The sequence below is a fragment of the Acomys minous genome, assembly GCF_964271855.1.
Source record: "Acomys minous genome assembly, chromosome: 14".
Taxonomy (NCBI): domain Eukaryota; kingdom Metazoa; phylum Chordata; class Mammalia; order Rodentia; family Muridae; genus Acomys; species Acomys minous.
Window position 1 is genome coordinate 93,626,750 of NC_140496.1, and position 17,796 is coordinate 93,644,545.

Consider the following 17,796-nt stretch of genomic DNA (forward strand, 5'->3'; position numbering starts at 1 on the left):
CTGAAAACTGAACTCTCAAGATTCAGCCTCTGTAGCTATAAAACCTGGCAGAGGTTAGGTAGGTAACACCTAACATCTCTCTCTTTAAAAAAAAAAAAAAAAAAAAAAAAAAAAATATATATATATATATATATGTTTTATGGGAGGATATTATCAATATATCACATATGAAGTTTTAGGTGTTTCAAATAAAATATATTATTGAAAATAAATAAGTTCAGAAAGGCAAATTTCTAAGCTTTCTAGTCTGCAGGAGCTTTTCCCTCACTTTCCAGGAAGGGCCAGTGTCCCCCCACCCCAAGGGTTTCAACAACACGAAAGGTTTTTATTCAATGCACTGACTCCAAACTACCTTACAGAGTCACACAGTACAGTGTTTGACCAAACATCAGTTTAGTTCGTGGTGTTGTCATGTTGACACATAAAATTATAAAGATTTATTTTTACTTTCTATTGCATGTGTGTTTTGGCAGTAATAGAACATTCACCATGTGTATGCCTGGTGCCTCTGTAGGTCAAATGCGGGCGCCAGGTGCCCTAGGAATGGAGCTAAGACTATTATGAGCTGCCACATGGATGCTGGTACCTGAATCCTTGCTCTCTGCAAGAGCGCTTATCAGTTGAGCATCTCTCCAGAAGTCCCCACTTTAGAAACCATTGAATTCTAGGTAGCTTCACTCCCTTTTCTAATTCTTCATGACTTCCTTCACACTATATATTCCATCTAAATAAAAACGTCTGATCTGGGCTGGAGAGATGGCTCAGAGGTTAAGAGCACTGACTCCTCTTCCGGAGGTCCTGAGTTCAACTCCCAGCTGCCACATGGTGACTCACAACCATCTATAATGTGATCCGATGCCCTCTTCTGGCCTGCAGGTGTACATGCAGGCAGATCACTGTGTATATAATAATAACTAAATCATTAATCTTAAAAGAACAGAACAATCCTCTGAACCTTTTGTTAAATAAGAAATTATTTTAACTTTTTGGACATTCATCCCCAAAATGTATACAAATAAAGCCACTGCTGACCTGAGTTCTGGTTAGCCTTAATTGTTAACTTGACCCAGCCCAGAGTCAAAAGAGACTCAAACGAGGGACCATACAGACCAATCGGCCTGTGGAGTCATGATAAACTGATGCAATGGGCAGGTAGTCCTGGGCTGAGTAAGCTAAGCAGGGACCTGGAGCAAGTCAGTAAGTCAACAGTCCTTTTTAGTTTATGCTCCTGAGTTCTGCCCATGGCCCAGCCTTGACTCCCCTCAGGGATAGACTATGACCTGGAAGTGCAGAAGAAATGCTTCCCCCTGCCCCCTTCCCCGCCCCAGCGTGCCATGGTAACAAGAGGATATCGGAGAGCAGTCCCAGTGAGGATCTGGTAATGATGGTGTAGGCCTCAAACTAGACCCATCATCGCGATGAACACTTGAAGGTAAATATATGTGGACAAAAGGCTATAACAGCTTCCGTGACAAGATTTTTGTTTGTTTATTTTAATGGGGGGAGGGTTGCAAGGGCAGAGGACAGATACGAGGGGACAGGGTGATGAGTGGGATTGTGATGCATTACGTGTAAATCATAGACAATCAATAAAAGTTAAAAAAGAAAAAAAAAAACCACTATAGCAACAGAGATCAAAGTAGAGCACCTGTCATTAAGAACCTTACACTCGAGATTTTCAGCAGATAAAAACGTGTAGGAGTAACAATGAAAGCCAGAAAACAAAGCAACTGCCCTTTCTGCATCCGCAAACTGCTCTGTGGGGCACTTGCTCCCCACCCCCACCCTACCTGCCACAAGCCACTCTACAAACATGCCACCCACAAGCCACTCTATAAACATGTCTTTGGTGACAAAAGTGTTTCTATTTCAGTCTGACCCAGTAGAGATTAATTTTTCCTCTTATGTTTACAAAAGGTTGACTAACAACAGGAAGCTCCAATAGGTTCCACCTTGTTTAGCTTAGCCTTCTACCTTCTGTGGCAAGGTTCTCCTGATCAGCTGGACTTTAGATAAATGTCTTATACATTACAGAGAAGCCTCCTCCCATAAAGGAAGCCCAGCCTGCTGTGGTAGCGCATCTGTAGCCCCAGGACAGAGGAGCCTGAGGCTTCAAGTTTGAAGTCAGCCTGGGCTACTCACAACGGCCCCCCCCTCCCACAATACAAATGTGTTTTCTCTCTCAATCGATATATCTTGCAAGTACAATCTTTATTATGTAAATAATATCCTCAAAAGGAAAGGGAAATTTTTCTGGTGTTAAAAAGGGGGGCCTTCATACTGCAGGGGATGGCAGCCAACAACCTAAGTCAGAGTAATGTCACTGCTTTGTGAACCACACAAATCTGCCATTCTGAGCTGGGTACTTATGAAGGAGTTTTTCCATTCCCCTTGGACATTACTATTCATTTATGTTAATATATAATATATAATAACATAAATATTACTATTTAATTTTACAAAGTACAAAAGAATTTTCCTGGATTAATGATAAACATATCTATATTGTTTTTAAAGACAAAGTCAAGGATATTTATGAATTTTACTAGGGAAGAAAACTAAATTCTGATGCTTATTCTTTTGCCAAAACACTGATTTTTTTTTTGTACGCCTAAAGGCATGTTCAATTTTTTATTTAAGCTTTCAAATACAGAAAAATTACCAAATGTTAACATCATTTCTCAAATTCAAAAACATTTCTGTGTGTGCTCCGGGTGCAAAGAACATCCATTAAAAACTAGATGGCAGAGCAAAAGTTACAAATATTCCATTAGTGGAATTATAAAAATGAGTCATGAGGATAAAACCACCATGACCATTAAATACTCACATCAGAAGCATAAGCCTCCATTTTGTGGCATATACTCAGATTTAAATGATGCCTTTATGTAAGAATGTTTCAAGTTTTATGTATTTACACGTATAATACAGGACAAGAAGAAACGAGGTACTTACATTCACGTCCCCAAACACTGGTATCACATATGCAGTTTACCGTGAGGTCACAGCGTGGCATCTGAGGGGTACAAAGCTGTGACTGCTGGAATTAATATTAACCCTGCATACCAGCACAGGTCTCTTATCAGTCACAACTGTTTGATAGCTCTTTCTTGTAGAGGAATTTTAATCCAGCACACTGTTAATCCCTCTGGCTGGAATGCAGACATACCCTTAAGATCACATCTTTAATCACAAACAATGAAGGTAAAGTTAATTTGCAGAAGGAAGCAGCCATGTTTGAAAGTTATGTCTAATCGAGAGGCAGACAAAGTGACAAAGGTTTGACAGAATAGGATATATCCAAATCTCAGAGAAGGAGAGAGGCGACTTGAAAGAGGGGTGGAAGGTGGGGGGGGTGCGGGGGTGGGGGGGAGGGGGCAAGGGGGCAAGGGGGCGGAGCAGTGAGTTCCATCCCATTCAGTTGAGTTCCTGTGGTCAGTCAGTTGAGAGGCAGTGCAGTGGATGGAATTCAGTTCATGGCAGTTCAGTTCATGGAGTTCAGAGGCAGTTTTTACCTGGACAGCTTTACAGAGAGAGATTGAAGACATAACAAGCTAGACACAGGTGAAGACAGAATGAGCCACAGAAAGAGGAGTCAGAAGACTAAAACAGACTGCTAGAGTTAGTCTGAAGCCAAGCAGAGCAATTCTGTCAGAAGCTAAGAGAAGCCAGTTTGCATCAGTCAGCTTGGAGAGGCATTTGAGCCAGAAGAGCTGAGTTGAACCAGCTGTCCAGAGTTCAGAAAGAAAAAGAAAGAGTGAACTTATTCAACAGTAAGCCTCTGCAGCAACAGTTACTTTTACATCTTCTGCAGCGCCCTTTATGTAACAGACGACCATAAATGCCATTACGTAAGTACAACTAAGGGTGGTGTGTCTAAAGAGGTCGTAAAGAATAGGATTTCTGAGTTCAAGGCAAAGCTTCAGCTTTACCAGGTTAAGATGAAAGTGGTAAGAATAACAGTACAAAGAGTTAAAACATATACATTCCTTTACCCAGGGCTTTATAAAATGATTTTCCCCTAAATTGAGTCAATGACCATATAGACCTGTTGACTCAGGCACAAGGAAGCAACCTGGTATCCAAGAAACAGAAACATGAAGTGTAAAGAACATACAGTTCTTACTGGCTCCATCCCCAGTCATCTATTTTTGTTATATGCTGTATCCTCAACAGGTCAGGTCTGCCTTCTTATCCATGAAATTACAAACAATTGCTCCAAAGCTGTTACTCCATGTCTTCGGTAACCTGCTTTACAACAGAGTGCTACTTAGACCAATCAAATATGGGCAAACAGCTAGTTTATTCTTCTCTGATACTTTCATAAACAGTAAAGATTTACTCTGATTGGGTTTCTTAATGCCACTTTAATACACAAGGGGTTTCAAAGTGTAGACAATCAGCTACTGATGTATGTAACACGGTGTAACCCTGGTACAATGCTAGCCAGGAACCAACCACATGTGTAATGTGCCAGCCTCTCACCCCTGCACCACAGCTGGCCTGATGGAGCAGCTTTCCAGACCTCTGTCTCCCCCTTTCCCAAATCCATGCTGTGCGCTGCTATGAGAGTGTAAATACCAATCACAGCTATCCCAGGAGCTTCCCTGTCATGCTTTAGGATACACAGTGACTCCTTATCTTACATGGGTTTTAAGTAGACCACAAACATTATCAAACATATGTAAAATCAGCATCCGTTACTACCTTGGAGCCACATCCCTATCAGACCACCTAAAACCAACTCTCTGAACAGCCTGTCCCACAGCGCCACCTCTGAACTCTCCCACCATCACTGCACTGGGGCCTTTCTGAACTTATTTAACTAGGAAAACAGCTGTGTCAGAACTCCATGTGACACTGGCCTTTTGGTCACATTTTTCTCTAAAGCAGAATTGCCCTTTCTCTTTTAGACACAAACCTCTCTCTGTTCCCTCCCCCTTCAGTCTCATTTCAAGGCTAACCATTTCATCTTATGTATTTATTTGTTTTTCATTCTTAAAACTATGGAAGAAGGAACAAAAAAAATTACAGGCAATTTTGTTCTTTAATTATCCAAACACTATAAAAATAGCATTATGAGGTCATACTTTATCATTTTACTTACGTGGTGGGGAGGAAGCGAGGGAGGAAGGGAAGGATGGGAGGGAGGGACAGAGGGAGGGAGGGGGGGAGGGGGAGAAGGGTGGAGGGGGAGAAGAGAGTTTCCATCTCAAGAAGAGTTAAAAGAAGGATATTTGTCATAAAAGAGAGTATGAACACCTCCTGGACACGTGGATGTTTTAAGTTTTTTGTTTAAGTATGTGGAGGTTCACAGGAAGCTACCAGACATACAGAGACACACAGACATGGGCACACACACACATGCACCTGTGCGCACACACACACACACATTCTCTCTCTCTCTCTCTCTCTCCCCCCCCCCCCAAGCAAAAAACCAAAATCAAACAGCTCAACTCCTCCAAGGCATATAAACAATCCCAAGGGGCTATAACTTAACTCAGGTACAATAACTCTGTCAGGGAATCAACAGTGGGGAAATCTAAGGACTCTATATTCAGACTTCATTACTTTTTATTTCCTGTGTGTCCATGTACAGGTCTAAGCAACATATCTCTGCATAGATTCATACAACAGGGCTAATGTAGGGTTTTCAGAACTCACTTTCATGCTGAACTTTTTTTTTTTTAAACAGCAAACTGACAATGGACTTAATAAACAAAGACAAACTTATTTTTTCTTTCTTCTTTCTAGATTTCAACCTGGGCATAGCATACAGAGTATTTGGCTTAAAGTTAAACTAGTGGAAAATAGGTCAAAATTTGGGCAAATTTTAAATTCCATACCTGAGGTAAGCACCAAACCTCAACATACTTGGGCTGTGCTTCTCAAGGGAAGCTGCTCTCAATACATGCAAAGGATTGTTTCTTGGGTTCTGTTAGAGAGCAACATGGAGGTCATCAAATGGAGCAAAGTCTGCTGGACCACTATCACAGACACCGCTCTGATGCCCATAGACATCTTCACGCATTTTTATCTTCACTGTAAATATTCAGTACACGCCTGTGTGTATACTAGGTTAGGTTGCAGTGCAGTTTAGAAATAATTATCATAGTATTTATTTGCTTTGCATAATGGCTTATAATCTGTGTTCTACTTTTATATATATAAACCCCACTTGGAGGGAGAGTAAGACACGGCCTCACTGTGTAGCCCTGGTTGTCCTGGAGCTCACTGTGTAGACCAGGCTGGCCTTAAACTCACAGAGATCTGCTGGCCTATGCCTCCCAAGCGCTGAGATTAAAAGTGCCCTACCCTACCCAGCTATAAATCCTATTTAATCCATGAAACAAGTCTATTTGAACCAACCAAACAAAAAACAGACATAGTAAATGACAATTTAGTAAACAGCACTGCTAAAGTTCTATCTACTTATAATACCTTCCTTCCAGGGGGCATATTAAGCTTTTATATACTTATATCTAATGTTTAACAACCTATTTCTGTTCCTTTCCCAGAATGCACTATTTGACCTATTTAAAAAGCAGCTGGAACTCATGCTTTCATCATCCCTATGGTAAACACCACATACTTTGTATGCACGCTAATCGCCCTCATGGTGTGTGCTTTTGTCCATGTTATTTTCTCTACTATACTTAGAGCATTGTTCTATTTCATCCACATTTTGTTTAGTTGTGTTTGCACTTACAAAAATTTTAACACAGGGGCTGGAGAGATGACTCAGAGGTTAAGAGCACTGGCTGCTTGTCCAAAATTCCTGAGTTCAATTCCCAGCAATCACATGGTGGCTCACAACCATCTATAATGGGGTTTGATGCCCTCTTCTGTCTGATGCTGTCTTCTGTCATGCAGGTATAGATTCAATAGAGTGCTTATATACATAAACAAATAAATCTTTTTTTAAAAAAAGAACTATAAGACAGCATCTACTCTGATCTACACAGGACATCTTTATGAAGTGTCTTCATGTGATAATAGTCATAGTCAAATCTCAAAACTTCATTGCAAAAGCTATTCTTTCTTCTACAAATGACATACTTTGATATTAAGCTGGGTTTTAAGATAAACATTGATTCAAGTTGAATGTCATTTTTATGCTACTAGCTGATAATTTAATTTCTTCTAAAACTAAACACTGAAAAGGGGGGGGGGCAACAAACACCTCTAACAGTGTTATCAAATAATTTAGATCACTGAAATAATTATTTCCAAGTACCAGTGGAAATCATTCTATTTAATAAAACCTCGGGAAATATTGATTACCTGTACAATTTCAAAGCATTCCTGTACTATATTAATATACAATAATCTAACTTTCACTATAAAATAATTTAACTGGCACTTGCAGTTAAAACTAACTTATTTGGCCTTTGCATAGAAATCATATAACAGAGGGGCTGGGGAGATGGCTCGGTAGGCAAGTGTACTTGCTATGCAAGCGTGAGAACCCGAGTTCCAATCCCCAGGGCCCATGTAAAAAGCTGGCCATGCATGGCTTTAAGTACCTGTGACCCTGGCACTGGTGGTGGGGAGGCAGCTGGATCCGCAGCAGCAAACTGCTTAGTAAGCCTGGTCCAAACAAAAAGTTTTTGGTTCAGGGAGAGGATCTGTCTCGAATCAGTAAGTTTTCTGGTAGAGAAAACACCCAAAGTCTACCTCTGTTCATTCATGTGAATTTAAGATTCACCAAAGACATCAGTCAGTCAGTCAATGCATGAATGAATCAATCAATCACGTAACACATTAAGAGTCACTAAGATACACGCATTTGACCATTCTTTTGTATTTTTGAAGTCAATTAAACAGTATTTATTTCACTTCACAAAAATTGCCTTTGGCAAACTTGATTACTAACTCGTTTTGATAATTTTATTCACTCAGGAAGTAAGACTATAATTTTCTATGTAAGTGAGACACTGCATCATATGAGTCTTAAATATGTGTATCATTCTGATAATACAGTTATATAACAGCAAGCACTGCGTTATTATAGGCAGCATATTTAATTTTCTTCTAGCCCCTACTCATAATCTTTTTTTCTTTTTCTTTTCTTTCTTTTCTTTTTTTTTTTTTTTGAGTCACGGTTTTTCTGTGATGCCTTGGCTGTCCTGCAGGCTGGCCTCCAACCCAGAACTCAGAGCTCTGCTTGCCTCTGTTTACTGAGTGCTGGGACTAAAGGTGTGTGCCACCACTGCCCAGCTCCTCTCTTAACTAGCAACATCACATGCTATTTCCTAAACTCAAGCCAAGTACCCCGGGGGGGCGATAAATACACTCCATGGATCTTTTAGACCCTTAGCAACTCTCCAACATCACAGCAATTTTAAATGTGCACAGCTCTACATAGAATTTGAGAATCAATGAAAATAGAGAGTGCTACAAAAAAAAATTCCAAGTAAGGCAATCACACTTTTAGGTTTTAAAAATATCGCCTTTGAAAGGGAATGTGCACACAGGACAAGCATTTCTGAAATATGATGCTTCTCTATAAAACTACATGGCTGAGCCGGTTCTACTGCACATAAAGCTTAGCTAATTTCTTTCCAAACTGAAATACAGTTTTTCTGTATACAACTTCTTTGAAAGATGTGAAACTTCTCCAGAACGGTTAGTTACTCTGGCACACGAATTTTTAAATAGTGCTTGCATCAAATATCTATTTGGGTGCTTTGAAAGAAGAGCCTATACTGAAGTGCTTCAGAGGTTATATGGAAGAAAACACACTGACCAATTTTAAATGAAAACTGTTCCCAGCCAGTGAGATTCTCCCCCCCCCCCCCCCGCCACCCCATTACCACATACAAGAGAGAAAGATCCAAAGAGTTCATCAGCAATAAAGGCCTATTTCATCCCATCGGGTAGGTGTGTTGGTCTGTTTCGTGGTGTGGGAATTATATAAGAACTTTTTCTTCTGTTAGGAAGAGCACTATAATGGGAGCTGACAAGGCTGCTACTAAAATGGAAGCTTGACCTACTTATTTGCTGGAGTTCCATGGCTTTTATGGTTATTTCTTCCAAATAAATCGCTAGCTAAAGCAGTGTTAGCGAATGTCTATCACATACATCAGATCTCTCAAATTTGTGTCCAGTAGCGAGTTGCTTACAGTTCACTCTAGTTTCCTATGTACTGCATGTCTACTGCCACCCTGACCAAGCACCACACCCTTAAAAAGTATTCATGTGGAGCACACTAATAACTCTCCTCAATTAGTCTGACAGGGTAACCTTGATAAAAATAAACATGAGCTTTAAAATATGCTACATTTTAAAGAAGCAAGTCTCTTAAATTTACTAATTTGTAACATCTCCCCCAAAACATCATTTTCTTGATAAAGGGGAAATGGAGCACTAGCTACAAAAGAAGCCATCACAGTCTTTTCAGGTAAACCAAACTTTCAGGTTTCTTGAAATCCAATTTGTCACAAAATAAATGATAAATGCATTTTATGTAAATTCACAAGTAACTAGACAGCACCAAATTCATACTTTCATAGCTTTCTTGGAATTTAAATATAAATTCTAGTTTTTCTAGAATAATTCTGGAGGAAACACTAAGAAGCTGATATTTATTTAAAATAAAAGAATAAGAAAGCAGTCTTAAGTTATATGCTTTCCCACATGGTACAATCAACACATTTAGTCCTATGTGTTTTGGTAATACATCACCTTGGTACCATTTTTAAGACCCTTAGCCTCAAAAAAAAAAAAAAAAAAAAGACCCTTAGCCTCATTTTCCCTAACCAAGGCTTAGAAGTGAAAAATCTGGCTTAAGTCACTGTATTTATTAACTTAACTGTAGTTTCCAACGCAGGAAGAAATAGTTGTAAATGTTTCTACATAAATGAAAAATATTAATGCCGCAGCCTAAACCATACCAATAAGCTCTACATTGTATATTTCATGAGACAAAAACCCAAACGTTGGAAATACTATCACGGTGAACTTTATCAAATTATAGCTTTATTATCTTGACATCTGTAACCCTGAGTTCAAGGCTACACAAGAAATAAAATGACTGTGTGTCCCCATGAAAATCACAGAGAATCAGTAGAGACTGCTTTGTTTCTTAAAAACAGGATTCAAGAATAATTAAGCTGAATAATTTTTAATACTTTTGGTTGCTTTAAACTCCTCAGCAAACATAAAGGGGCAAGGATGAAAACCATAATATATAACACCCATACACACAACCATTCTTTAACTACTACTACTGTATAGAGGTTAGTTTTATACATATTAATAAAAATAATTAGGATTTTATTTAAATGAATTACTTTTGAGAGCTGAAATCGCAATCTATGATGCTAAATAAAAACCACACACACACACAGACACACTGACACACACGATGCAAAATTATAAATATGAAGAACCATCCTTTTGTAATTGAAGCTAATACCTTAAGATACAAAGAATAGGAACAGAGAAGAACCTGTAACTGTACATGCACCATCAGGGGTTGGAGAATGGAAGCTACGTTTTACATTAAGATGTCCTGGCCATCATTACACACAGCAAAGAGAGACGAGCAAAAGCAAGTGAGGAGAGCCTTCCCACTAATGCCGCAGAACAGTTAGAGCTAGTAACTACTTTCTTTTTGTTCTATTTATCTTGCCATAAATAAGTGTTGAGCTCATTCTCTATCTGGTTCACTGGTATAAAATCACATTTTAACGCACTATGTTATAAAAAGAGCCAAATATTTAGTTTACAGCAAAGTACAACTCACTTGAAGTACAGACTCAACAGGGGGGAAAACCATGGTAAATTATCCAGATTATATGCACAAATATAACTAAATGTATAGATGGTTTAAACTTGAATGGTAAGTATGTGGTTTCTGGCTCAAAAAATGTAAATCCAGGGAAAACCAAGATATGGCTAATCAATCTGAATACATTCAAAATCTGTAGTTTGTTTATTGCGATAAACTCTCCTTATAGAGCCCAGGCTGGCCTTGAACTCACGATCCTCCTGTCTCTGCCTCTGGAGTGCTGAGATTAAAAGTGTTTGTCACCACGCCCAGCTTTATCCTCAGAAGGCTGTGTGTGTGTGTGTGTGTGTGTGTGTGTGTGTGTGTGTGTGTGTCTGTGTGTGTGTGTATGAGATGGGAAGTAGAAAGTGCGGTATGTTTGCAATCAATCCACACACACGTCCGCACTTCCTCTGTCTAGAACAGCGTTCCAGAAGGTGGAAGGATGACGATGACGTAACAAGAAGCTGGGATGGAGCCAATGCCAATGCAGTGGGCCGATCTAGCTTTTGAGGAGATGATGGATCTTATGAGGGTTTTAACTGAATGGCAATTACTTAAAGCTTCGTTTGGACAGCCTTAGGAACTAAAGACTTTCCATGAGTATGTTCATTTAGGTAACACCTCAGTAAGACCTGATTTAAAGATCTGCAAATGGGTTCTTGTCAAACTTACAGGCTTCACTTTTGGCAAATCTCTCCTGTGCAAACAGGGACGGACTCCCTTTAACTTCACTAAGAATACGACGGCCCAGCTTTCCATCGGCTGTGCCACATCAGCGGAGCTAGAGCCTATTAGACTGGCCTGTCTAGAATGCCAGTTCTGACACCAAATCAAAACTAATCTCAAAAACCACAATCCTTAAAGAAGCATTCCCGGCATCGCGACACTTACGGCTATCGTAGCAGATGTTTCCTAGCGCCCTGCCCGTCTGGAGCAGTACTTCCTGGTCTTTGCTGTTTAACAGCTGTACCAGTGGTGACACCAATCCAGCATCTACACATGGGATTCGCATAAATTCTGGAAAGAAGAGAGACATGCTTAATTAGAACTCAAAAGGTGCACATTTTGCCAACGTCACTTCCCCTAGTGAAATAAAGACGCACTATTAAGACGTTTAAAGGGCTCACTCTTCAAAGAGCACACTTCTGTTCAAAAGCACTTGCTGCAGCCCTACTAAATACCCGATGAAATAAACGCATGTATGAAAAGCAAGTAGGATCTCACTGTCCACCCTTGGTAGTCTCAGCCATAAACCAAGTGTGTTTGCAATTAAGTATCGTTACAGCTAAGCTGTCACGCCCTCCTGATGTGTTTTAGAAGCAGCAGGTGATGGGGGCAGTGTTCCTTCAGTGAGTGTGATCATTAAAGGATAAGCTATAAACTAAGCTATCAAATGCTCCACTTTATCACTATCTGGTCTCTAAAAGCTCAAAGTTGAAAAGATTTTTAAACATTCCAATGAAGCATTTTAGTAACAGATCTTTTCCAACTGTTAAGGCCTAGAAGAGCCCTAAGTTCCACATCTTTATTCCAATTCTTTATTGACATCCACTTTATGGGTCACTCATGTCTGCTGTCGCTATAGGCACGCACTTACAGGTCTAACCACCAAATACTGTGCTCTCCTGCCATTCAACTTTGTTTTTTTCCCTCATGTTTAAATTTACTAGTCTCTGCTTACTGACTCTCAATGATACCATCACAGAAATGACTAGAAAAAAAACCTCATTCTTGTAGTGCCTCACTTCAAAAATGTGAAAGGTAAAAAAAGATAGGTAACTGATGAAAACCCTCCAAAAGCCAGTATTAGAATTATCCTCTTAGACTTTGCACTTACTATCAGCTTGTTCTAGTGAACAAAGAGTTCATTTTTCAAGGTAAAGTTTATCTTACTAAAAAGAAAAAATACTAACTTTCCACACCTTTGTCTGATTTTGTTCCATGTAGTCCATGTGTACCCTCATAAGCAATCTTTCTTTTCTTTAATTAAAAAATTCTCAAAGTAGCATATAGGGTATTCAGTGGGCAGTAACTAACCAGTGTTTCCCACTATGCAGCTGAGCTCCCCCCTCTGCCTAAAGGATTTCATTCCTACAGGAGTTCGTACTGTAATTTACACTGCCATGGTTAAAATTACTCTCTACTTCCAAAGCTAACCTAAGTTTATTGTTGGCAGAATATCCTACGACATGTTGGGGGGAGGGAAGGAATTATGTTATACACACCCATGAACTAAGGAGATCATCCCATCAATGGACTTCCTGACACTTTAATGCCTATTTCAGAAATATCTCCAGGCTTCAACTGTTCAATTAAAGATGAAAATGATGCATTTCTTTTTTACTAAGCTATACTTTGCTTACAATAGTTGAGATGATTTCATTGACTACTGTTTAAGTAAAAAATTTACAAATGGTGTAATTTGGATTTTTATTTTTAAAAATGGTACCTGTTGTTACATTACTATTTTGTTAACTGCCTTCAAAGAATGCAAAAATCAAGCAATTATAATTTTTTTCTGCTCTTATATTTTAATTGTTTATCAGATACCAATTTATCAAAACCTGACTCTACAATCAATAGGTATTTTAAAATGATGGAAAATAATTACAGAAAAATTTTAAAATGTTCTGTTTATTTTTATTGGAAAGCATATAGCTAGAACAAAGTTGCTATAGAGGCCAAGTTTCAGTTAATATAAAGGCAACTTGCCAGTCTCTGGAGAAAGTAAACTCCTAAAAATCCTCTTTGAATGAAGATGGGTAGACCTCTTTAGCTAACTTAAAATAACCAATCTGCTCCTCCTCCCCTCCTTCCTCTCTACGTGCGCGCGTGCACGTGTGTGTGTGTGTGTGTGTGTGTGTGTGTGTGTGTGTGTGTTTGTGTGTGTGTGGTGTGCATGCCCCTGTATGTAAACATATAAGTCCAGAATTTACCAAGAATGTTTAAAAGATCATGTGTATTATACTGGAGAAGGGGAACCTGCACCCGACTATGCCAGGCTGGACCCAACCACAGAACTGTACCCGACCATGCCAGGCTGGACCCAGACCACAGAACTGTACCCGACCATGCCAGGCTGGACCCAGACCACAGGAACTGTACCCGACCATGCCAGGCTGGACCCAGACCACAGAACTGTACCCGACCATGCCAGGCTGGACCCAGACCACAGGAACTGTACCCGACCATGCCAGGCTGGACCCAGACCAGAGGAACTGTACCCGACCATACCAGGCTGGACCCAGACCACAGAACTGCACCCGACCATGCCAGGCTGGACCCAGACCACAGGAACTGCACCCGACCATGCCAGGCTGGACCCAGACCACAGAACTGTACCTGACCATGCCAGGCTGGACCCAACCACAGAACTGCACCCGACCATGCCAGGCTGGACCCAGACCACAGAACTGCACCCGACCATGCCAGGCTGGACCCAGACCACAGAACTGCACCCGACCATGCCAGGCTGGACCCAGACCACAGGAACTGTACCCGACCATGCCAGGCTGGACCCAGACCACAGGAACTGTACCCGACCATGCCAAGCTGGACCCAGACCACAGAACTGTACCCGACCATGCCAGGCTGGACCCAGACCACAGGAACTGTACCTGACCATGCCAAGCTGGACCCAGACCACAGAACTGTACCCGACCATGCCAGGCTGGACCCAGACCACAGGAACTGTACCCGACCATGCCAGGCTGGACCCAGACCACAGGAACTGTACCTGACCATGCCAAGCTGGACCCAGACCACAGAACTGTACCCGACCATGCCAGGCTGGACCCAGACCACAGGAACTGTACCCGACCATGCCAGGCTGGACCCAGACCACAGGAACTGTACCTGACCATGCCAAGCTGGACCCAGACCACAGAACTGTACCCGACCATGCCAGGCTGGACCCAGACCACAGGAACTGTACCCGACCATGCCAGGCTGGACCCAGACCACAGAACTGCACCCAACCATGCCAAGCTGGACCCAGACCACAGAACTGTACCCGACCATGCCAGGCTGGACCCAGACCACAGGAACTGTACCCAACCATGCCAGGCTGGACCCAGACCACAGGAACTGTACCCGACCATGCCAGGCTGGACCCAGACCACAGGAACTGTACCCGACCATGCCAGGCTGGACCCAGACCACAGGAACTGCACCTGACCATGCCAAGCTGGACCCAGACCACAGAACTGTACCCGACCATGCCAGGCTGGACCCAGACCACAGGAACTGCACCCGACCATGCCAGGCTGGACCCAGACCACAGGAACTGTACCCGACCATGCCAGGCTGGACCCAGACCACAGAACTGCACCCGACCATGCCAGGCTGGACCCAGACCACAGAACTGCACCCGACCATGCCAGGCTGGACCCAGACCACAGAACTGTACCCAACCATGCCAGGCTGGACCCAGACCACAGAACTGCACCCGACCATGCCAGGCTGGACCCAGACCAGAGGAACTGTACCCAACCATGCCAGGCTGGACTCAGACCACAGAACTGCACCCGACCATGCCAGGCTGGACCCAGACCACAGGAACTGTACCCGACCATGCCAGGCTGGACCCAGACCACAGGAACTGTACCCGACCATGCCAGGCTGGACCCAGACCAGAGGAACTGTACCCGACCATGCCAGGCTGGACCCAGACCACAGGAACTGTACCCGACCATACCAGGCTGGACCCAGACCACAGAACTGTACCCGACCATGCCAGGCTGGACCCAGACCACAGGAACTGCACCCGACCATGCCAGGCTGGACCCAACCACAGAACTGTACCCGACCATGCCAGGCTGGACCCAACCACAGAACTGCACCCGACCATGCCAGGCTGGACCCAACCACAGAACTGCACCCGACCATGCCAGGCTGGACCCAGACCACAGGAACTGTACCCGACCATGCCAGGCTGGACCCAGACCACAGGAACTGTACCTGACCATGCCAAGCTGGACCCAGACCACAGAACTGTACCCGACCATGCCAGGCTGGACCCAGACCACAGGAACTGTACCCGACCATGCCAGGCTGGACCCAGACCACAGGAACTGTCCCTGACCATGCCAAGCTGGACCCAGACCACAGAACTGTACCCGACCATGCCAGGCTGGACCCAGACCACAGGAACTGTACCCGACCATGCCAGGCTGGACCCAGACCACAGAACTGTACCCGACCATGCCAAGCTGGACCCAGACCACAGAACTGCACCCAACCATGCCAAGCTGGACCCAGACCACAGAACTGTACCCGACCATGCCAGGCTGGACCCAGACCACAGGAACTGTACCCAACCATGCCAGGCTGGACCCAGACCACAGGAACTGTACCCGACCATGCCAGGCTGGACCCAGACCACAGGAACTGTACCCGACCATGCCAGGCTGGACCCAGACCACAGGAACTGCACCTGACCATGCCAAGCTGGACCCAGACCACAGAACTGTACCCGACCATGCCAGGCTGGACCCAGACCACAGGAACTGCACCCGACCATGCCAGGCTGGACCCAGACCACAGGAACTGTACCCGACCATGCCAGGCTGGACCCAACCACAGAACTGCACCCGACCATGCCAGGCTGGACCCAACCACAGAACTGCACCCGACCATGCCAGGCTGGACCCAGACCACAGAACTGCACCCGACCATGCCAGGCTGGACCCAGACCACAGAACTGTACCCAACCATGCCAGGCTGGACCCAGACCACAGAACTGCACCCGACCATGCCAGGCTGGACCCAGACCAGAGGAACTGTACCCAACCATGCCAGGCTGGACTCAGACCACAGAACTGCACCCGACCATGCCAGGCTGGACTCAGACCACAGAACTGCACCCGACCATGCCAGGCTGGACTCAGACCACAGAACTGCACCCGACCATGCCAGGCTGGACCCAGACCACAGAACTGTACCCGACCATGCCAGGCTGGACTCAGACCACAGAACTGTACCCAACCATGCCAGGCTGGACCCAGACCACAGAACTGCACCCGACCATGCCAGGCTGGACCCAGACCACAGAACTGCACCCGACCATGCCAGGCTGGACTCAGACCACAGAACTGTACCCGACCATGCCAGGCTGGACCCAGACCAGAGGAACTGTACCCGACCATGCCAGGCTGGAGTCTGAAACACATCCAGCCTGTACAGAATGTGTAAAGATCCTACTTTGAAAGATCTGCTAAACAGAGCAATGGTGACGAAATAAAGCAAAGGTCTGTGTCTCTTGCCAACCTGAACTCCGGAAGATGGAGACTATGAAGTAGTCTAGGGAGGGGAAAAAAAAGAGTAATGCTGAGCATAAGCTGCTGGGAGCCGCAGAAAGCAGGAGAATGACTACCCATTTGTCCATGTGTCTGCATGTCTATAGGCATAGATTTTATTTTGGTCCTGCATTATGTGTGGACTTCAATTCAGAGGCGTTGTTTTAGCTTTTTTAATAATATTTAAAAACAAAGTGGATTCTCGCCTCTTTGCACCTTCAATTAGTAAAATATTCATAGTTTATTATTTTTCTTTGTGAAGCTTACTTCAAATACATATTTATTCAGTGCTATTATAAAGTATAGAATGAAATAAAAACTGCAAAAAATGTTTTTGTAGAGATTTTTTATCTTTACAATGAATTAGTTTATTATTGTTTTGCTAATTTTTTATTTTTTAATTAATTTATTCAGATTACAACTCAATTGTTATCCCATCACTTGTATCCTCCCATTCTTCTCTCCCTCCCGCTTTCACCCTACTCAGTGATAGACTGAGGGAATCAAAGAAAGAATAAGCAGGCTACCAAGATGAAACTTGATAGCCTATGACCATAAAGTGGGGGAGGAGATCCCCCTTTGTAGAGATTTATAAATTATATATATATATATATATATATATATATATATATATATAAACTTTGAAATATTTAAAAATGAGATTTGTATGTGCCTTTCTCACTTTCAACTCCCTGAAAGAACCAAGCACTAATCCAAAGCTTG

The 17,796-nt window shown here is 43.0% G+C and overlaps 1 protein-coding gene across 4 annotated transcripts in view; it reads right to left on the bottom strand.

Moving 5' to 3' along the window:
- The window catches only part of RAP1GDS1 (Rap1 GTPase-GDP dissociation stimulator 1), a 141,889-nt gene that overhangs the window by 64,828 nt on the left and 59,265 nt on the right, over positions 1 to 17,796 (bottom strand). For all 4 annotated transcript variants that reach the window (XM_084757395.1, XM_084757393.1, XM_084757392.1 and 1 more), the window contains exon 4: positions 11,669 to 11,794. In XM_084757395.1, the coding sequence (XP_084613521.1) occupies positions 11,669 to 11,794 (126 nt within the window). The remainder of the gene's footprint in view (positions 1 to 11,668; positions 11,795 to 17,796) is intronic.